This window comes from Armigeres subalbatus, chromosome 3 (assembly GCF_024139115.2).
Source record: "Armigeres subalbatus isolate Guangzhou_Male chromosome 3, GZ_Asu_2, whole genome shotgun sequence".
In the NCBI taxonomy this organism is placed as follows: Eukaryota; Metazoa; Arthropoda; class Insecta; order Diptera; family Culicidae; genus Armigeres; species Armigeres subalbatus.
The window spans coordinates 421,006,122-421,029,847 of NC_085141.1; the positions used below are offsets into that span (position 1 = coordinate 421,006,122).

The following is a 23,726-nucleotide window of genomic DNA, read 5'->3' on the forward strand; positions in this document are numbered from 1 at the left end:
TGGAAATTCGAATGAATTTCCGTGGAAATTCGAATGAATTTCCTTTGCAAATACGAATGAATTTCCCGTGGAATTTAGAATGAATTTCTCGTGAAAACTCGAATGAATTTCCCTTGGAAACTCGAATGAATTTCCCATAGAAATTTGAATGAATTTCCCGTGGGAATTCGAATGAATTTCCCGTGGGAATCCGAATTAATTTCCCGAATGAATTTTCCGTGGAAACTCAAATGAATTTTCCGTGTAAATTCGAATGAATTTTCCATGGAAATTCGAATAAATTTCTTATCTTTCCGTGGAAAATCGAATAAATTTCCCGTGAAAATTCGAATGAATTTCCCGAGGGAATTTGAATGAATTTCCCGTGGAAATTCGAATGAATTTCCCCTGCAAATTCGAATGAATTTCCCCTGGAAATTGGAATGAATTTCCCTTGGAAATTGGAATGAATTTCCCTTGGAAATTCGAATGAATTTCCCTTGGAAATTCGAATGAATTTCCCTTGGAAATTCGAATGAATTTCCCGTGGAAATTCGAATGAATTTTCGAAGGAATTTCACCTGGAAATTCGAAGGAATTTCACCTGGAAATTCGAAGGAATTTCCCCTGGAAATTCGAAGGAATTTCCCCTGGAAATTCGAAGGAATTTCCCCTGGAAATTCGAAGGAATTTCCCCTGGAAATTCGAAGGAATTTCCCCTGGAAATTCGAAGGAATTTCCCCTGGAAATTCGAAGGAATTTCCCCTGGAAATTCGAAGGAATTTCCCCTGGAAATTCGAAGGAATTTCCCCTGGAAATTCGAAGGAATTTCCCCTGGAAATTCGAAGGAATTTCCCCTGGAAATTCGAAGGAATTTCCTGTGGCAATTCGAAGGAATTTCCCAAGGAAATTCGAAGGTATTTCCCATGGAAATTCGATTAAATTTCCCAAGAAAATTCGAAGGAATTTCCCAAGGAAATTCGAAGAAATTTCCCAAGGTAATTTGAAGGGATTTCCCAAGAAAATTCGAAGGAGTTTCCCGAGGGGCTCCGAAGGAAAATCTCAAAGAAATTCGAAGAAATTTCCGGAAGAAATTCGACGGAATTTCCGGAAGAAATTCGACGGAATTTCCCAAGGAAATTCGCAGGAATTTCCCAAGGAAATTTGAAGGAATTTCCCGAAGAAATTCGAATGAATTTTCCGTGGAAATTCGAATGAATTTCCCGTGGAAGTTCGAATGAATTTCCCGTGGAAATACGAATGAATTTCCCGTGGAAATTCGAATGAATTTTTCTTGGAAATTCGAATGAATTTCTCTTGGAAATTTGAATGAATTTCCCTTGGAAATTCGAATGAATTTCCCGTGGAAATTCGAATGAATTTCCCGTGGAAATTCGAATGAATTTCCCGTGGAAATTCGAATGAATTTCCCGTGGAAATTCGAATGAATTTCCGTGGAAATTCGAATGAATTTCCGTGGAAATTCGAATGAATTTCCGTGGAAATTCGAATGAATTTCCGTGGAAATTCGAATGAATTTCCGTGGAAATTCGAATGAATTTCCTGAAATTCGAATGAATTTCCGTGGAAATTCGAATGAATTTCCGTGGAAATTCGAATGAATTTCTCGTGGAAATTCGAATGAATTTCCGTGGAAATTCGAATGAATTTCCGTGGAAATTCGAATGAATTTCCGTGGAAATTGAATGAATTTCCGTGGAAATTCGAATGAATTTCCCGTGGAAATTCGAATGAATTTCCGTGGAAATTCGAATGAATTTCCGTGGAAATTCGAATGAATTTCCGTGGAAATTCGAATGAATTTCCGTGGAAATTCGAATGAATTTCCGTGGAAATTCGAATGAATTTCCGTGGAAATTCGAATGAATTTCCGTGGAAATTCGAATGAATTTCCGTGGAAATTCAGATGAATTTCCGTGGAAATTCGAATGAATTTCCGTGGAAATTCGAATGAATTTCCGTGGAAATTGAAAGAATTTCCTTGAAATTCGAATGAATTTCCGTGAAATTCGAATGAATTTCCGTGGAAATTCGAATGAATTTCCCGTGGAAATTCGAATGAATTTCCGTGGAAATTGAATGAATTTCCGTGGAAATTCGAATGAATTTCCGTGGAAATTCGAATGAATTTCCGTGGAAATTGAGATGAATTTCCGTGGAAATTCGAATGAATTTCCGTGGAAATTCGAATGAATTTCCGTGGAAATTCGAATGAATTTCCGTGGAAATTCGAATGAATTTCCGTGGAAATTCGAATGAATTTCCGTGGAAATTCGAATGAATTTCCGTGGAAATTCGAATGAATTTCCGTGGAAATTCGAATGAATTTCCGTGGAAATTCGAATGAATTTCCGTGGAAATTCGAATGAATTTCCGTGGAAATTGGTATGAATTTGCGATGGAAATTCGAAGGAATTTCCGTGGAAATTCGAATGAATTTCCCGTGGAAATTCGAATGAATTTCCCGTGGAAATTCGAATGAATTTCCCGTGGAAATTCGAATGAATTTCCCGTGGAAATTCGAATGAATGAATTTCCTGAGGAAGTCTGAGAAGTCTTCAAAGAAAATTCTGAGGATATAATGAAGAATGTTCCGAAGAATATCTCGGGAAAAATCCGAAGAATTTCTCGAGGAAATTGCGAAGAGTATTTCGAGGAAGCTTCAAAGAATTTTTCAAAGGAAATATCGAAAAAAAAATCCAAAGAAATCCCGAAGAACTTTCCAAGAAAATTCCGAAAAATTACCCGAAAAAGATTAAAAGATGTTTTCAAGGGAATTCAGATAAATTTTGCTCGAGAATTCCGAAGAAATTCCCAAGGAAATTTCGTAGAATTTCTCGAAGAACTTCTGAAGAAATTCCTAAGAATTACTCGAGGAGATGAATTCTCATGGGCGTAGATAAAAAATGTCCTTTCAATACATCCTTGAAGGTGCAACCCTTCCCCGAGCTACGCCACTGCGAATTCACACCGGCTGCTGTCGATGGCTGGATTTACCGTAACGATGCCATTCCGGATAGTAGTTTAAAGAGCAGCACACCTTCTTAAGACCTTGGGCTTAAAATGACTCACACACACACACACACATTCTCGCGCGGCAAAGATTGGCGTGGATAGGAACGTAAGACCCGACACAAAACGGGAACGGGGATGAATTCTGTTGACCGAGAAAGCTCATAAGGATTCCAGGGCTAGTCGTTCGGTTGGCCCCGTTGTTGATCAGGTCCGTAGTCGGACGGTCTGACAGCCAAGCCAGTAACAAAACCGTCGTGCATGGCTCGTTTCCATGAACGGGTTCGGCCAGACCCAGAAGGGGAAGGGTGGGCACACTTCATACGGCAAAGAGCGACCCTGTTGGCTTAGGGGGGTACTTTGCGAAATCTCCATTATAGAAAATGCTTACCTGACATGTAGGACACTGCCTGCTGGTGAGCCCAATGTATGTACATTTCTCTGCATCGCCAGACAGGCGAACATTAGATGTATAAATAAATTAAATTAATTATATTTCCTCGTGTGTACAAGCCGAAAGCAATGGTAAACGGTGCTGCTGCTCCTGCTGAGAGTATGTATGCTCTGTTCACGTGTCCTGATTATAATAAGTCACACATTTATTCGACTGAGTGGAAGTCTAGTTTAGCTCCTTAGCGAACGGTACGAGTGCTTTCGCTCCTTGAGCTCTGACTGACTTTATTAGCCCTAACTCTGCTCGTTCCTGGCTCGTAAGGTGAAAGAACAATGCCATTCGAAATTTATAGGTTATGTGAACAAGCACGAGCTCCTTCCCCCCGAAGAGAAAATAAACGTCAAACGTTATAAATCTATTAGCATTAAACCGGCACAAATGTGAATATTTCGTATTGGCCTTCCCCGTCGGCGTCGAAAGCTCTCAAACCCAAACTAAAATCCTATTAATTTTTGATAAATTACATTAGCGGCAACAGCCACTGCCAGCACCGCCGTCGCGTGGAGCGCCAGCGTGGTGCTTTCTTCTCCATCCCAGCCAGCCAGTGAGTGATTCTAGAAGACGCTTTCGCTAATACACTGTGGGACGCCCGGAATAAATCAAGAGCCGGCTAGCATTAGCATACCATCTTCATAATAGGATGCGAGCACAAGGGCGTATGTGTGCCCCAAATATATGTGAATTTTGCGCTGACGAATGGTTTTGCCGTTCACGCTCATGTAAGTATGCAAAACTGGTGGTGGTTTCTCGAGTCAAGCTGCCGGGGTCTGCGCCATCATCCATAGTTCGGAATGGGTAAATCAGATCGAGTTTACGACAGGGTGCGGATGGTAATTTGTTTTGGTTGGGGTCCATTCTTGTGGATGTTATCTAGCGACATCGTTCGGCGACAATTCTCAAAATTGTTGAGATGGGAATGACTCCGAATGACCAAATTGGTCTTTATTATGAAGTCTTTTCATGGGAATTATACGAGCAATGAGCAATGTTCATATCCCCATTTCATTGCAATGCAGAAATATTTTTTAAAAAAAATAGTACCTAACCAGGGATTATGTGCTGATTAAGTGTAACTTTTTTTTCTCTTCTTTTCTTTACAGGTGGGTCTGAAACACCAAGAATTATATTCGGAGACAACTCATCGCAATTTAGTAAGTACAAGAATAATCATACTTATCTATTTTCTCAACATCTGGCAAAGTCAACATAAACATCGTTTTAGCGCCGGTTAATAAACATGTGGCAAAATTTCCTATTTCTCAATGAGATGAAATACATTCCGTTTCTATTTATACGTGTTTGTATACTCTACTCAGCAAAATTGATATGTATAACACTTAAGGCAGGTAGTTTATCTGAAGACATAAAGTTCAACATAATACATACCGGCAGAACATTCCCTTCAGCAAAATGAAATCCAAGAACAAGACCCTAGACCGTGTTTCCGTTTCCATATAGAATACAATCGCTCCGGAAGTTCTGATCTCCGAAGAAAGAAAAAAGTTCCAATATGACGAAATCTAAAACCTTGGCCGGGTCTTGTGTTTTCGGCTGCTCAGATCTGTTTGCCTAATATGAAATGATTCACATCCGATTGTCCTTTATGTATGCTTCCAACCTGCCTCCTTCGTACCAGAGACCGTTCTCAGTCATAAGCAACTGACCTTATTTCTGCTCGGTCCGAATACCCCCGGAAGGCATCCATACAATGGCTGTCATCTTTGGCTGTGCCGGTCTGACTCGAAACGACTTTAGCCTTTTATCCCCATCAATTTAGGAGTGACTATAAACACACTCGATTGAGATGAAAGCAGATATCGCCCCCACCAGTCAGTCGTCCAGAGTCCAAGAGTGAGTGGTAGAACAATGTCAGTTCATTAAGAGAAGAACCCGGCCGACCTTTTTTTTTCGGGCCCCGGAAGCTTTCGATGAGTTCGACGTGCACCCTTCCCTCCTCCCTTGGCTGGACGAAACACATTATATCGGAAAATGACAATCGTTTAGAGAGAAAGCCGGAGCTCCAGGAATGGCAATAGATGGTACTTTTGTTTGACGGGCGAAGCAAAAGAAACAACAAAAAGACATGTACAGGAGCTGAGTTGTATCACCACCTACGTCTCTATCCATAAGCGCCATTACCATTTGCCACAAATGGAGCAGCCAGTAGCAGTCTGTGGAACTTGGAAATTCTCATTCTATCGGCTACCAGGGTCGATCGTATTTGCGGTGAGACCACATCAACCGCCGATGGAAACAGTACGGAGTGAGAGTTTCAGTCATCAACAACAGCTCACTCACTCGTCGGGGTGCTGCTCCTGTTGCTGAATGACTTCTGCCAGCTGCTGGATATAATAAACCAAAAATTGATTCCCACACCCCCACGTGCGGAATACACACACCCGTCCGTGTGGTGGAGCCGGGCGGTTGATGCCAACAAAATACCACAGGAGTGGATTGGAAGGGTTGCAGGAAGGAAGGTCTCTCCATTAAGACTTCTAATGCATTATTCATTAATCGCATTCGCAGACATCCAGCCGAGTGGTCTGTGAATGTGTACAAAGTGGAGGGGACTTGGGGAATCATCGGTCTATGAGTCCGATTTGGTACTGCAGCAGGCTGCTGAGATGTGACAAACAAAGGTAGGCGTAGTAGGCGATGATGAGTTTGATAGCAGCAGTAATCATCGGAATCAATTTTCATTTGGTCTTTACAAGCATATCGTTAAGAGCGAATAAGTTATTCTGTATTTTTCGTGTAAATGATTCAAAGAAAACCGTTTGCATAACATTTTCCAAAAATTCTGTTTAATTGGATTGGTAAGTATAATTAATTGCATTTGTCGCAACTCTCGTTGCTTCGCACCACACTACCAACAGCAGCGATGGTACTAACCTACATCCGTATCACAATTACCTTATCGGTTATTATATGGGGCACTGCACGGACTGCTTTATCTCTTTCTTGCTGCAAATAAATTAGAAAACAACAAGGCCAGTAAACGTCAAAATGTATGATGAACGAAAGAGCAAGAGACGTTTCCGTGCAGACGAGTATCTTTCTCTTTCGTTCTTCATGAAATTTGACGTTTACTGGCCTTGTTGTTTTCTAATTTCTTTGCAGTGAAACAGAGACAAAGCAGTCCGTGCAGTGCCCTATTGCATCGTTACCTATGCATACTACAGTGGGAAAGATACGATTGGATTGTTATTGACTAGCAGTTATTTACAAGTATGCAGAAAAAGTGCATTTCGTGAATTCTTAAATATTATTAGCTAAAGTCTATATCCTTAAAACTAAAAGTAATCACTAAGCTAGGTAGAGAAGTGAGTATTGTTATTGCGCATAAGCCCCAAAATTGTATTCCCACCTTTGGGTTTCCGCGCCAAACTCGGCGACAAGGAGATAGTGGTCAAGTTGGTACTCCTGATTTTTTGACAACTGATGTCGATTGGTTGTGTGAGTGCACCGGTGTCAAAAAATAGAACTTTCAGCTGAAAATTTAATTGTGAAATGCACATTATGACCGCAATATAGATGTATGAGTGAAAAAAATGTGCAAATGGTTCCCGTGACAAACGAAAAGTTTCAATGCAAAAAGCAAAACTAAAAAGTACATTCTTGTGGATTGTAATATACTAAATATCTAAAAGTTTAGTGTGGATTTAGTAGAAAATAAACTCTGAAATATATACACAAAAAGCTACCCACAACCGATAATAGAGTCAGAAGAACGTAAATTTGTAGCAGAAAAGAAACACTAAGTAAGTAAAGTAAAATACACATCAATGTAATTCGGAGAAGATGAACTGAACGGATATTCCTGTAATTTAAGGTGCTGTGACGCTGACATATACGAGCGTCAATTTTGACGTAAAATTAGGTGATACTTTAATTTTACATCACAACTTTATTGTCAAAAAAATAATGGATGCGAACGAGAATCGAACATACATCCCTTGAGTGAGAGCCCAACACTTTACCACTCAGCTATCTTCGTTTCTTGAAGGAGAGGTGATCGAAATAAAACAGGTTACACGATTTGCAGTGAACAAGTATTTCACTGCATCAAGTCATCGACTGCTTGTGCGTTAGGTGCGTCGCACCGGGCGCTGTGTTTAGGTTCTTTGTCATGTACTTTTGAATCACCTTGCAATGAAAAATATACAATTTAGTTTATGTCATGTAGCTTTTTGTCATTTTATAGAAATACGTCACCTGTAATACTCATAATTTTTGGTGTGTATCTATTATTTCCCTATATATTGCTACCTTTCACTAGGGATTTTTTAACGTAGTTTATTGCGTTAGACGAAAGCTAAATATACGTTCAGAAAATCGGAAGTCTGTTTCTTGAATTTGTTGCAAGTTGCAACAGTACTAAAAACTGAAAAGAACGGAGCTACGGAACATCAAATGGAGAATGCTGATGAAAAAAAATGTTTTTTGAATCTGCCGCCACCGAAATTTTATCCATTTTCTAAGCTGTTTATTAATAATTCCTCACGCCTTGTGGCTTTAATCCATGCAATCTATCCTTGCAATTTGTTTCGGAATATTCAAATGTGTATCAGTTTAATTTACTAAATAACTTTTAAAGGCCCTCCTTAGCCGTGCGGTAAGACGCGCGGCTACAAAGCAAGACCATGCTGAGGGTGGCTGGGTTCGATTCCCGATGCCGGTCTATGCAATTTTCGGATTGGAAATTGTCTCGACTTCCCTGGGCATAAAAGTATCATCGTGCTAGCCTCATGATATACGAATGCAAAAATGGTAACCTGGCATAGAAACCTCGTACTTAATAACTGTGGAAGAGCTTAATGAACACTAAGCTGCGAGGCGGTTCTGTCCCAGTGTGGGGATGTAATGCCAATAAGAAGAAGAAGAAGTTTTAAAAACATGTAATGTAAATAAAAAAATCCAACATCCAGTTTATTCTTTCACAAAAAGACTGTTTACAATTCAAAATAAATTTAAAAGTGGTTGTTGTTGAATATTTCGAACAAAATTGCATGGTTATTCTGGGAAAAACCTGAAAAATTCTCTCGAGGAAACTTTGAGAAGTTTTCCATGAAATTTCTCAAACTTGTTCATATAGACTTAGCCGAGCTAAGTAAGAAAGACCGAAGACGACCTTACTATTGAGGTCGTAATAAATATTCATAAAGCTGCAATTAGGTTGTGGAATAAAATGGGATAGCACTACTTTACTCGTCTGGTGACAAATGGTGACATTCCATCAAAAGCTTTAAGTAATTTTCTATTATAAATTCTTCTCGTCGTGAAATAGTAGAATAAAGAGATATACCCCGTTAGGCTTAAGTACAGGCAGAGAACAGAGAACGATTGTACAATTCTTTGAATTCCAATTCCTCGGAAGGAAATCTTATTTCCGGGCATTTGTTATTTTCGGAGAAAAATGTTCTTTTCCACTAACGATATTACAAGGAAGTGTTATTTTCGGGGAAGTGTTATTTTCGGGGAAATGTCATTTCGGAGAAATATTAATTTCGGAAATTGTCAGACAAATGATATTTTTGGAAAAATGTAATTTTCGGGTAATATTAATATGGGGGAAATCAACCGTCTAAGACGGTTGAATACATTCCACTAAAAGAGCTAAATATATTTTTCTGAAGATGGGGGAAATGCTATTTTCCTGGTTAGGAGTGTGCCCCGCCCCGGTCAGAAAAACTGCGGTGTCGGCGTTAGTCAGAACTTTGGTCGGCGGCAGATGGGTTTTCGGCGTCACACCGAAAGTCATTTTACCCGGCGGCGTGTATCGGCTTTGTGAATTTTTATTGCATTCGTCTCTTAAAGATTTTTTACTGGATTCTTGGAATATTTTCAAGACATTAACGAAGAATCGGTAGAATTTCGCCGGAAAAATAGATTTTGATTATTTTTTTCGGATTCTCGGAAAATATTCTCCATGGTAAATTGTTTGAAATTTCCACGAGAAACTATTAGGAGTTCCCAAATGACACTGTTTGGGATTTCTAAGGGAAATATTTAGTATTTTCCGCGAAAAATTTTAAGGAATTTCCTTGATAATTTTTACCGGATTTTTTTCGCCTGTCTAAAGCACTGAAGATTTCAGTTTTGGAGTATTTTTGACTGCGGGATATTGTCCAAAAAGAAATTCCTTAGAATTTTCTCGGGATTGTTTTTAATATTCCATTTGGCCGAAATGGTTATTAGGTCTAAAACGGATTTGCCGAAAATGTCGTTTGACCGAAAGCGATATACGACCCGATCATTTGACACCATTTAATTCGACATTTTTTATTTCGTAACTTGGTAATTCAACACTTGTCGAAATAAAAAGTGCTGAAGCACGAGCTCAGCAATGGACAAGAACCAATGGAAAAAACCAAAACAAGAGAGTACGTAGAGAGTTGCAGAACACGTATTAAACGAATAAGTGTAGGGTGTCCAGTTTGTCGAATTAAAACGTTACCCCGTTCGCTCGACACCAATTACTGTCGAATGAGCGGGGTTTCACGGTACGTTAGGCATAAGGACGGAAGGTATAAAATGCCCCAAAGACATTCCATGACATGAAAAAGGCAGAACTATGCATTACGTCCATCATTTGTAAAGTACTTAGGCTTAACGTACATATCCGAAAATGCCGTTTTGCCGAAATGGTCATTTGGTAAAAGGGCCATATGTTCGACAATGTCATTTGACCAAACGGTATATACGACCGAAAATTTCGTTTGATGAACGGGTTATATGTCCAAAAACCTCGACCCGCTCGGCCAAATGGCTCTTTCTACCAAACCAAATAGGGAAGGCTCGCTAAGCCAAATCTCATTCGTTCATTATTGTTCGAACATCACTAGGTAGAACAGACCAGCAGGCCGAAACCCATCTGGCCGAATGGGTCATACGGCTGAATATACCATTTGGCCGAATAGGTCATTTGACCGAACAATTCTCAATCAGCATTTCTCACTCCTCACTACAGAAGAAGGAAAAATAAAGATAGAAATGATGAGTGAAAAAAGAGGCGTCTCCCTTCTCGCTTTTAACAGTCAGCAATAAGAAATGAGGAGTAAGAAGTGTGAAGTGAGGCGTCTCACTTCTAACTTCCCACTCCTTATTTCTCACTTCTCACAGTGAAAAGTGAGTAGTGCGAAGTGAGACATCTCACTACTCACTTCCACTACTCATTTCTCACTTTTCGTTGTGAAGTGAGCAATGAGACATCTCACTTCAAACTTCTCAGTTCTCACTTTTCACAGTGAGAAGTGAAAAATGAGAAATATTTAGTGAGAAATGAGAAATGAGACGTCTCACTTCTTCCTCATCATTTATTACTTCTTATTTCTCACCTCTCTTTTCGCATTTCTACGTTTTCGCAAGGAGAAATCTCACTTCTTACTTCTCACTGTGAAAAAATGGAGAAATCCGAAGTTAGAAGTAAGAGGCCTCAAACTCGCTCCTCATTTCTTACTTCTCATTTGTCGACCATTAAGGCTAAATGACCTATTCGGCAATTTTTTTTACAGTCAAAAGACCTACATATTCGGCTAAACAACATTTTCGGCCATATCCTATATCCTATCCGGCTGAATGAACTATTCAGCCAAATGACTTATTCGACCAAATGATCTATTCGGTCAAATGACCTATTCGGCTATGACCCTTTCGACCTAATGGTCTTTTCGGACAAATTGTGTATTAGGCCGAACAACTCCGGCCAAGTGGCCTTTTGCCAAATGGCATGCAGCCGAATGATTTTCGGCCAAACGGCCCTTCCCCTTTTTGAATAAATGTTATTTTCGAGCAAATGTTCTTTCGGGCTAATGTTGTTTTCGAGGAAATGTTATTTTTCCGCAAATACTTTTTTGAGGAAATTTTATTTTTGGGCATTTTTTTCGTTGAAATGTCAATATCGAAAAAAAGTTATTTTTTTATTTATTTATTCTTTAATCTATATCAGCGGTTCTCAACCTGGGGTGCATGTACCCCTGGGAGTACCTTCACTAGCCCTAGGGGGTACTTTGAACAAAAATTAGTGATGGCGGTCGAATTACAATTCCAATCAAAATTCATAGATAAAGTTTTGCTAATCGTGTATTTTTTTTGTTTCAAACTTTGTTTTGTACATAATATGTATGACTATTGATAAATCCAATATAATACTGCCCTCCACAACCAGCACAGCCTTTTTCCAAGCAGCTCGAAGGCCTCCTTACAAGATGTTTGAAGAACTCCTTTCAGGATGTTCAGAAGCCTTTTTTTAAAAGGTTCGGTTGCTTGGAAGTTTCCTTTCAAGAGGCCTGGAAGTCTCCTTTCAATAGGCTTGGAAGTCTCCTTTCAATAGGCCTGGAACCTCCTTCAAGAGGCTCGGAAGCCTCCTTTCAAGGGGCCTGGGAGCCTCCTTTCAAGAGGCCTGGAAGCCTTCTTTCAAGAGGCCTGGAAGCCTCCTTCCAAGAGGCCTGGAATCCTTCTTTCAAGAGGCCTGGAAGCCTCCTGTCAAGAGGCCTGGAAGCCTCCTTTCAAGAGGCCTGGAAGCCTCCTTTCAAGAGGCCTGGAAGCCTCCTTTCAAGAGGCCTGGAAGCCTCCTTTCAAGAGGCCTGGAAGCCTCCTTTCAAGAGGCCTGGAAGCCTCCTTTCAAGAGGCCTGGAAGCCTCCTTTCAAGAGGCCTGGAAGCCTCCTTTCAAGAGGGAAGCCTCCTTTCAAGAGGCCTGGAAGCCTCCTTTCAAGAGGCCTGGAAGCCTCCTTTCAAGAGGCCTGGAAGCCTCCTTTAAGGGAGCGTGGAAGCCTCCTTTCAAGAGGCCTGGAAGCCTCCTTTCAAGAGGCCTGGAAGCCTCCTTTCAAGAGGCCTGGAAGCCTCCTTTCAAGAGGCCTGGAAGCCTCCTTTCAAGAGGCCTGGAAGCCTCCTTTCAAGAGGCCTGGAAGCCTCCTTTCAAGAGGTCTGGAAGCCTCCTTTCAAGAGGCCTGGAAGCCTCCTTTCAAGAGGCCTGGAAGCCTCCTTTCAAGAGGCCTGGAAGCCTCCTTTCAAGGGGCCTGGAAGCTTCCTTTCAAGGGGCCTGGAAGCCTCCTTTCAAGAGGCCTGGAAGCCTCCTTTCAAGAGGCCTGGAAGCCTCCTTTCATTATAAAATTTCGTTATAAAATTCAATAGTGATTAACAAGGCTTTGTCCCCTGCCGAATGAAACTTGTTGCGAGAAAATCGGTTAAGGATTACTATACGAAAAGTTGTCTAATGTTTTTTATAGCTTTTGTGCACACACATACACACACACACATACACACATACATACACACATACATACACACATACATACACACGGACAGACAGACATGTGCTCAGCTCGTCGAGCTGAGTCGATTGGTATATAATACTATGGGTCTCAGAGGCTTCTATAAAGTTCGTCTTCGGGTGAAATTATAGCCTTTCGGTACAACTTAGTTGTACGGAAAAGGCAAAAGGATGAGAACCGCTGATCTATATAGTAAGAGAATAATTAATATTTTCGAAGATTTCAATTTTGGGGGAAATGTGTAATTGAGGAGAAATATTATTTTCGGGTAAAAATTATGTTCGGTGAAATGTCATAATCATAAATGTATTTTTTTTGGGCTGACATTCGGGGAAATGTCATTTTCAGGAGAAACGTCATTTTCGGATAAATGTTTTTTTTTTCGGGCAAATGTTAATTTTCGGCAAATGATAATTTTCATGAAATGTTATTCTTGGGGAAATATTATTTTCGGACGAATTTCATTTACGGGGAAATATCATTTTCAACGAAATATTATTCACTGGCAAATGATATTTTGGAGAAAATGTGATTTTGGATCAATTTTCAATTAGGAGAATTTTACTATAAAAAAAAAGTTTTGAACTTTTACTATCCCAAAGAACTTCGTATGGGTATAAAGCACCAATGAAGCACCAATTATATTTTGAAAAACACTGCCGAAAAAAAGTTACAAAAATAAAAATCCTACTCATTTGGTTTTCATATTCTTGTTTTTGGTATGATGAACAATGTAGCTATGAGATGTAGAACCGAAACAGTAATTCTAGTTATTTAAAAACGAGCCTAAAATAGATTTGCGGCAAATATTAATGTTGACGAGAAAATTCTCGGAATACAACCGACATTTCCAGGATGCTTTCCAATAATAGCTGTGCATGTGCTAAGACAAGATAAGACAATAGCTTAATATGAACTTGCCTTCTGTGCATAAAATGTAAATAAAAATCGAACCAATCATTGAATATTTTTCAACATTGTTTTAAAATAGGTACTTACATCTGTATTAAAGCTGTGAGCAGACTTAATAAATCAGTGAAACGCAGCATTTCCACCCCTGGTTTCTATCTCCCTAAAAAAAAGTGAAAACAAACGAAGGAAATACAAAATTTCATGGAAGAGAAAAGCCTACAACCATCCAAATAACAACGACGTCATTCGTGTCCGTCCGGTCCATCCACCTTCACCTCCGTGGCCCCTCAGGAGAAAAGTTATCATTGACCTAACGAGAAATAGCAACAAGGAAACTGTGCACACACTAACTTGCTCGAGACCGGAGGGACTTGTGCGAGGACAACCGTCCAACATTCGACGACGACGGAGACGCGCCGGCACGGGTCGGAACCTTGTTACAGACTGACCAGAGGGCGGTGGTAGTTTGGTTCCGGTTTCCCAAACCGCACCCCCCACACCTACCGTGGGGCACCATCATCAGAAGTTTCGCAGCCCCCGGTTCGTGCGATCAAAGACACGACGGGGTGTCTCCGCCCGTGTCTTCACCGGGGATTCTTTTATTTCGTTTTTGCATACCGTCCGGACCGAGTGAGTGGTGTGTTTCAATATGGACTGGTCCTCTCGGAAGGACCGACCGACCGACCGACCGTCTCTAACGAGGACAACAGGCCGTAACATGAAAGAGATTTTCCAGTGCCCAGGATATTTTACTACCGTTCGGTCAGTAAGAATTTTTGCTGCTCCTTCCAGTACTTCGATCCTTACTTACAATAGAGAGGAAACTGCCAGGATAGGGGGCGGAAGAGTGGATACACACTTTTCTCCTTCCTTGGGTGCCACAGTGTATGCAATTTATGGGCTCGTTGCGATGGCCCCGTCCTCCTTTGTTCGTTTCGCTTGACATTCCCCGTAGCTTACGCCGAGGCAGAAAATTAATAAATTTTCCTTCATTTACACACCGTTTGACGGCTGAGAGGACATCAGACCGCACCGGGGCCGCACAACCCGGTGGGCTGCCAGCAACGACGGAACCCAAAAACCAGCGGTCAGCCGAACCCCTCCCACACTGTTTACGTTTACTTTCATTGTGTGATGGCTTGGCTTGGCCCTCGATATTAACATTGTATCCACTTGAGGAGGAACCACTTGTGCCAACAACGACGTCGACGTCCCGGCCCAGCCCGGAACGCAATGAGTGGCATATTTTAATAGTCCACTCTAGGAAACGGATTTTCTTCACTTGAAATATTTAATTTATCTCAATTCTCGTCTGCCGAAACGATAAATTGCCCCTGCCTCTACGTTCTGAGCCTGATTTGGAACCATCCTACCAGACTGATCAGGATCAGGATGACGATGATGAGGACGCAGTGCAATCCAATTTATTGTCCCCTCCGCTTAAAGGCCGCTCCCAGTCGACATTGAAGTACGTACCTATCTGCACTCGTTCAAGCACTCACTCCCCCACGGCATCTAAAAGGATTCGAACCAGAGACGATGGAGTGGAGGGAGTATGGTGCGAGTAAGTGCAAAAACTTTCAATCTGGACCAGTTCCGTCGTCGGGATTGTGGATGCAGCAGCCAGAGCGTCGGGGTTCGCCCATCCGACCAGAATGTGATGAATACTTTTGGTGGGCTTGATATCGATCGGAGGGGGCCTGACCCTTACGGCATTGAAATCGTTGGGTAAATTATCCCGCAGAAGAGGGCGCTATGACGGTATGTTTATTAGATTATGTGCACTGGCCCCTCCTCGTCGTGAATGGGAAGCTTTGATTGCGAACAGGGAATTTGCAAATACGGCGTGGCAGACGGATTATTGTCGGACCCCGGGAAATGATTTGCACTGTGTGATGGTATTACTTTCGAGTTTATGCAACAGAAAAGTTTGTAAACTCAATTAGAGGACTCGAGTGGAGAGATTCCAGTGGGGAATTGCTTTTAAATCGGGTTTACGAGGACAATTTAAACGATGAATTTTCATCTTTGTTTCTTGAAATTGTATCTCAAGGTAAAATGAACTTTTATAACATTGTGGATAGGGTAACATCATAACACCATGTGTTAAACAAATTTCTTTTATTTCGACAATTTTTCTTGATGCCTTCAAAAAGTCAATATTAATCAAAACTAGACGTTGGGTTTGGTTTTCCTTCTTATATGACTTGCCGTACTTTTCTCACCGAAGATTTTTTTCTGAGATTTTCATGCTGTAGATAATGATAAACATGAAAATCAAACTCATTTCAGGAATTTTTGATCACCTTTTTAACCCTAATAAATGGCTGGAGTTCCTCGAACCCATTAATGAACCACGCAGAGCACCAAGAGGTTATCCAGCTCTTCGCTCCCATCGCGCACTCTTTCGGCGAAAAGTCGTCACTTGGAAGCCAAATAAAACAATTTTCACGCCATACACAGACACAAAAGCGAGTCAACAATTTCTGCGTAAAAATTAATAACCATGATCACAGCCCTCTCGAGGAGGCGCAGAACTTTCCGTTTCGTGTTGCGAACGCGTTCATATAAAATTTCATCGAAAATTAAGCCATCCAGTCCAAGTAGTCACTCCACAAAACAGCAGGCAAAGCCCTGTAGGATGATTTTCCTGAAAATGGTGAAAAGGGTGGCAGTAGGCGTCGTGCATAATTTTCCATCATAGTATAGAGTCGTTGTCGTCGTCGTCGTCACTTTTGAAGGCACCACACAGCTCACATCCATTGCCGCCTGGTTGGAGAGCTAGGCTTGCTACGATTCTAGTAGTAGACAGACGCTGAGTACAGTAAGGACCGGAACGAGCTGCGAGAAGTGTTTTGTAGACTTTCTCGTTTGCTACAGTTCTACTACACATGGTTGTGTTGCTATTTGGTTGGGGTGGTGAAGGAAGGGCTGGGGGTCGGTTTCGGTCGCTTGTTGTTTGTTTTAAAAGAAAATTAAATTCTTGTACATACAACAAACGAAAGTCCCGAAAGCAGTCTGCCTAGCATGAGGACCAAGTCAAGTTTTGGCCTAAATACTTCAACAGCTAACGAACGTCAGCCAGCCAGTCAGCGTGGTGCTGCGCCGGGGGTGGACGGGGGCAGGAGGCGTGAAGACTTTTGGTGTGATGTTCCACGGAGGAGCACACTTCGCAGCAATGTTTGAAGAAGGCTTATGAGGGTCGGTGATAATGTGTAATGACTTTCGAAAGTGAATTTGCAGGGATCTCGCAGCGAGCGGGAGCGGAATTGAGTCCTTTTTGGGCTTTGGGTTTGCCCGCCAAGGTTTTCGGTGTTGATGATTTTGAATACTAAGTAGGACACTGGAATTGAAAAAAGCTTCAAAATAATACACTGCTGAGCCATGGCAGCGGGGGGCGCTTTAGGTACGAATGATATTAGACCCAGTCCCACTGAAGTTCGTCGGCTTTTGAAGGGATTGTTTTTGTCTGTTTCGGGTCAAAAATTTGGTTCATTTTATATGTTTTGCATACACAAACTGCTTTGGAGATTTCACCTAATTACAAAGCCTTGACTTTTTCATGAGCCTCTTATGCAATGGTTTTCCACGTTCCGATTGAAGATGTATTAAAAGCGGAAAATGTATCTAATAGAAAGGCGATTTTGATTGCCAACTCATTCCATACAAGATCACATAAATTCCTCTGTACAAAATGTTTTAATAGAAATACGTTCCTATGGATCCTATTTGTTAAATCGTTTAGCTGAGTCGTTGACAACTACACCCGTCAAGCTGTCAGAAACAGTACAGCTTAGTGGCTGTTGATCACTACTAGGTACGAAAACATAAATCCAACGTCAGCGCTAACGAAAACGATGTGACGAAATGATAGAGAAAACGCGATTCAATATGAAATTAAATCGTGGAGCTAAGTCTCACCATTTGGCCCCCGATGTCATGCGACGGGAAGCGGATGCGAGTGGCTTGAAAGTAAATAATAGCATAAACTTTCGGTTAACATAATCAGTTTTACCTTTGGCTAGGGTGAACACCCACGAAGCTGTTCCGGAAAATTTCACCACCAAAGTGAACGAGAGAGGCAGCAGCAGCAGCAGGGTGGCGTTCCGTCGCCGTCACGAGAAAGACATCGTAATTTTCCTTTCGTGGTCGATTCTCGGTGCCGGTCTGCAGTTCGGTACCTTCCATTGATTAGAAGGAATTGAACGGATTTGGCGGTGTACATAATTTATGGTGCACAATGAAGCGGTGAAATTATTTACCAATAATATTTTCGACGAACGACAGCCGTTTTCCCGGAGTTGTACAACACGGAAGAGCTGCGGATGATGACTTATTTCTGATTTGGCGTTTGAGCGACAGGGATTGACAGCCGGTTGGAAGTTTACAGATCCGGCAGGGATGTGTGAATTGCGCTTAGGAACACACTTAAGAGGTGTTCTAATTTGTGATTTGAAACTTACTATAGCTTAGGTCGACTTTTTATATCAATCGCTAGGGGTAGTGCTGTTTGGCCGAAACTTACTCGACTGAAAGCCAGTTGACTGAAGGCCACTAGCTCGAAGTTTTTTGGTTAAATATGACATTTTGTCGGAAATAACATATGCTCGAAAATGTCGAAGGGCCGTTCGACAGTTAAGAACTGGCTTCCTGCCGAAATTTCTCTTCCATAAAGTAGAAAAAAAGATCTTTGGCCGAAAACGTAATATGGAGAAGTTAGGAGTGATAAATGAAGAGTGAGAAGCGAGTACTGAGACATCTCACTTCTTACTGTGAAAAGTGGTAAATAAAAAATAAGAAGTGAGAAATAAGAAAAAGAAATGAGAAACGACAAGTGAGATGTGAGACGCCTTTCTTCTCACTTCTTACTATTTACTTGTCACTTCTCACTTTGCATTTTGCACTTCTTGCTATTCACAATGAGAAGTGAGTAATAAGGAGTGAAAAGTGAAAATTTAAACCAATTATTTCACAATACTTACTTCTCATTACTCACTTCTTATTTCTCATTTTTCACTTCGCACTTCTCAACCATCATTAATCACTTCACACTTTCCACATTCACTATTGTTCGGCTAGTTTAGAAAATTAAATTTACGGTTCTATGACATCTCCAAACAAATTACATTTTTGGCCATATGACCTGTTCGGCCAAACGATATTTTCGGTCAATTGACTTTTTATTGTACAAACATTTTGGCAAAACGCATTTTTTTTCACTGCGAAACGTGATAAAAGTGAAGTAGGAAAAGATAAATGAAAAAAGAGAAGTGAGAAAAGATAAAAGAGAATTAAATGGTCTTTCACAAAATACGTAACGCTGTAGAGGGGTAGAGGTAGGGAGTCAGGCCGACCGTTACGATCCATACAAAGAATTAAACTTTCCATGCAAAAAGTGTTACGAGGGAGTGGGAGGTGGGTCCAAAATCACCAAATTAAGCGTAACGTAATTTGTGAAAGAGCCCTAAGAAATTAACAGAGACAAGTAAAAAGTAAGATGAGAGACGTCTCACATCTTACTTATTACTTTTTACTCGTTAATTTTCACTCTCCCCAGTGAGAAAAAAAGGGAATGAGTTCTCATTCCTTTTTTTTTTCTTTTTTCTTTTAATTTTTCATTACTAATTTCTCAATTTTCACTTCGCACTTCTGACTTTTCACAGTGATAAGTAAGACGTCTCATTTCTAACTTCTCACTTCCCATTTTGTCACTTTTCAATTATTATTAAACACACAATTATCATTAATCACAATTTTCACATTCAATTAAGCGAAGCTGCTTTTGCAAACAAAAGCTTCTCCCGTCGCTGGTAGGCTAATTTGTGCCTGTCCACGAAATCCGGCGCTATTTAATTATGGAAGAGGATCCGCTGCTTCCATCAGTGGTGTTGGATTGCGAGGGTGGACCCAAATCAGCTCACCAGCGATGTGAGAAGCTCTTGTTTACGGAAACAGTTTGGGTCATTTGACCGAAAGCGTCATATAGCTGAATAGATCGTTTGGCCGAAGAGGGCATTTGGTCGAAAAAGACAATTGGCCGAATAGGACATTCGGCCGAGAAGGATTTTCGGCCGAACAGGACGTTTGGCCGAATAGGTCATTTGAAAGTGAAGAATGAGGAGTGAGAAGTGACACGTCTCACTAATCACTTCTCATTTCTCACTGCTCACTGTAAAACTAGAGAAGTGAGTAGTGAGACGTCTTATCTCTCACTTCGCACTACTCACTTTTCACTGTGAGAAGTGAAAAATGAAGAGTGAGAAGTGAGAAGTCTCACTTCTCACTCTTTACTTCTCACTTCTCACTCCTCGTTTCTCACTTCTCACTGTGAAAAGAGAGCAGTGCGAAGTGAGAAGTGATACGTCTCACTACTCACTTCTCACTTTTTACAGTGAAAAGTGATAAATGAGGAGTGAGAATTGAGACGTCTCTTTTCTCACTCCTCATTTCCTATTTCTCACTGTGAGAAGTGAGTAGTGAGACGTCTCACTTCGCACTACTCACTTTTCACAGTGAGAAGTGGGAAATAAGTAGTGAGAAGTTAGACGACTCACTTTTCACAACTCATTTCTCACTTTTCAAAAGACCTATTCGGACAAATGTCCTGCTCGGCGAAATAACATATTTGGCCAAAGATCATATTCGGCCAAATGTCCTATTCAGCCAAATGTCCTATTCGGCAAAATGTTCTATTCGGCCAAATGACCTTTTCAGCCAAATTTCCAATTCGGCCAAATGTCTTTTTCGGCCAAATTATTTTATACTAATTTATAGCAAAATCTGCTCCTCATGGAGCTGGGAAATGCAAGATTTGCAAAACAAATGAAACTCCAACAGAGACTTATTTATCGCAAACTGTGCTAACCGAAGCAGAAATAATCAATTTTCACTTGAGACGCTTCCAAACGACTGACGTGCAAGACAAATCACGCTCCAACACGGACTAATTTATTGCAATTTCTGCTGCACGAAGCAAAAATATTCAATTTTTACTCTCAATTTTCTAGGAATTTTTTTTATTTTAGTCCTTTTTCTTTGCTACTTTTCATGGCATTCTACGATAACAACACCAAATATCAGGTTTTTGCTTCGATGTTTTGATTTTTTTAGGCTTGCACGGCTGCGGAATAACTTTACGTAATCCGCAAAGTTGGAAATTGTGAGAAGATCCGCATCCGGAAGCCGGTACAAGGAGAAAGCTAATGAACCGCGAACTATTTGAATCAGTTGTTGAAGAAAGCATTCATCTTTAATACCGCTGAAGTCGCTCGACTGCTGTGGGTCAGACACGTAGCCAGAATGCCGTACAATAAACCAGTAAAAATGGTTTTAGAAAACAAAACCGAATAGAAGAATATTTGATTCGCAAAGGTTAAAATGGATTAATCAGCTGGAAGAAGATTAACGGACCCTCAGTAGTTGTAAGTGGACGAACCGATGTGGAATGGAGACAATTTTGTATGTACTGCACACAGACCATTTCGATCTTGATTTGTTAATAAATAAATAAAACACATTCCAGACAAAAACCGCACAGGAAGAACTGAACTGAACGACAATGTTATTGTTTGCAATTTTTAATCTTAGCATAGTTCACCTCTTTGTCAAAGTAACATTTTAGAAGCAAACCGTAGAGGCAGATTGTTGAATCAATAATTCCATTTTCTAAACCCCATTATAGAAATAACTATCCGTAATATTATCAAAATGATCCTCCTGGGTGTAACCACGGTCACATATCCTGCTTGCGATAAGTGGCCAGCAGATTCGAATCCGTGTCCACATTATCTCCACCCTTCATTCAACGCTACAAAGTAGCTTAGCTCCCCAGCCAACGAACGAAGCCAATCATCATCTACCCTTCTTTGGGGACGACGATTCACAGCCCGGATCTCCCCGTAACCGTTGGAGGGTAAAAACGCCGCTCGGCCTTCATCGCCGTAAATCTATGAAATCTAATATAATTTATTATTAATTTCACACCATTTTAATAGATTTTCCAAAATAACAATAAAATTCAATTTAGAATTCAGCTCACATCCCAGTGACGACCGACCACCACCGGCAGCATAGCCGCCGTCGCTGCTGCCGAGTGGGTCGTCCTAACGGGCGAATGTTGATCCCATTGGTGTTGTTTTTGCCCACAGAGCGCTGCTGCCACTGCCGCTACGACGACGACGACGACGGCGGTGATGATTGGATTTTGGGGTCGTTTTCCATCTGCTCCGGCTGCTCGTTACCATCGCCGCCACACAGCGACCGACTTCCGCTCAGTAAGTTTTCCTCTGCATGCCGCTTGGAACAAATAAAGCTCTGCCCCGGCTTGCCACCAGCCAGCCACCAGAAAGCGCAGTCAACATTCACTACCATCGCCGTCGTCATCGGCCGACAATGGTTGGCAAACTGATTTTCAAAAGTTGGTATTCTTTGACGTTGTTCTCAATAAAATTGAAAAAAAATGATGATTTTATAACTTTTGAATCAGAAGTGAAGTGAAATCATAAAGTTTGTCAATTATTTTGATATTTGCATTCTTTTTTAGAATTTTTGTTACAAATACTTGAAGTAGTCACAAAAAATGAAATAGCTCGGGTGGGTCGCAACTCTCGAACATTTGGCAACTCCACAAGTACAAAAGGCAAACACTCTCTCCCAGCTCAGCGGCAGCCCCGGTAGGGGCGAAGAAAAACGTGTCCTCCTGCTAATGTTGCTGCAGAGAAAACTAGATCGTTTTTCGCGAGGGTGAGCTGCATCATCGTCATCATATGTTGCATCTAGGAACCAGCAGGCGGCACACAAAGCAGGCATACGTGATTGTGTGATTTGGTCGACCACGAGCCGAGGCCCCTCTCTTGAGGCGGGCAGGGCGGCTTTGATCAATGTAAATTATGCCTCAGATGAAACTGATAGTGTGTCTCCTGTGTTTAGCGATAGCTGCACTGTCGGCCGGCGAATTCAATTACCCGAATTCTGCGAAGTAGAATGGCGGCGATGCTGTACCGATTGATTACAACCCTATATGCGGCATGTACCAAAATGCTGGGGAGGGGAAAAGAGCCCAAAACAATAACCAGAATAGCAGAAGCGTGCAGGAAAACGGAGCAGCATCCGACTAGCGCAACAACAGAGGCAGCAGTTGAGTTGCTTATCTCTGGATCTGGCCGTCAAGTCCGTTTGCTGCAGGTCCCTTGTTTGTTCCCCGTCAGTGGTGTGGAAAACTGTAAGACTGTCGCAATCCACACACTGCAGCAGAAGGTTAGGTCCGTACATCAGTCAGAGCCTGAGTTCGGTGCAGTTGTGCTGTTGACAAAACATATTCTAGGATTTTCCGGACAGAGAGGATTTTTGTCGTCTTTCGTTAGCGTCACTCGGATGTGCGACGGGGCATGCACCTTCACGCTACGATGTTGTATATTGTAGTGAGTCCTGGGGACACGCTGACTGTAGTCCAAGTCCAAGCCGGTTAGTGTTGAGCCTATGTGATAGTCGTATTTATTACCTCGCGCACGCTCTGCTCGTTGGCAGCGACTTTGAAAAGCAACCACGCTGTTGGGATGACTGTTGCGGTTCCCCAGGAGAGGCTTCTCAGCACAATGACATATGGATGCCGTTCTGGCGTGTAGATTGTTGGCGTTGGTTGGTGGTTTGACACTTGGTGATGCTCTGCTTTTGCTCTTGGCGTACGGCACTTTACGGCGGAGGTGATCAATTATTGAATTAGCGGAACTGGCAGGAAGACTAAGTGGCAAGATAGATATCATGCCATACGCATTTTTGATAAAACTTGATTGGCGCCGAGAGGTTGTAGTTCAACTTCTCTAGGAGCAAGCAACGACTTGCCTTATTGGTATATTTTATTTGTGTCTATTATGAAATTATTAAAAAATCATATAATGAATGAATTTGACGCATAATTAGCTTAGCTTAGCTTAGCTTTGACTGACTACACATATCTATGGTTGCTACTCCGTGATTGACCAGAATCAGGGAAATTGCACAAAGAATCAACTGAATGATTGACTGGGATTGTTCAAGCATTCTCAGTGTGCAAGTTTCAGTGACTCTAAAATTCAAA

At 41.4% G+C, this 23,726-nt stretch overlaps 1 protein-coding gene across 8 annotated transcripts in view; it reads left to right on the forward strand.

The window, feature by feature from the left end:
- Nucleotides 1-23,726, forward strand: part of LOC134227332 (teneurin-m) — a 422,322-nt gene that overhangs the window by 336,597 nt on the left and 61,999 nt on the right. For 7 of the 8 annotated variants that reach the window (XM_062708724.1, XM_062708726.1, XM_062708731.1 and 4 more), the window contains one exon: nucleotides 4,567-4,617. The exons of the other annotated variant lie outside the window; for it this stretch is intronic. In XM_062708724.1, coding sequence (XP_062564708.1) covers nucleotides 4,567-4,617 — 51 coding nt within the window. The remainder of the gene's footprint in view (nucleotides 1-4,566; nucleotides 4,618-23,726) is intronic. 8 annotated transcript variants of the gene reach the window in all.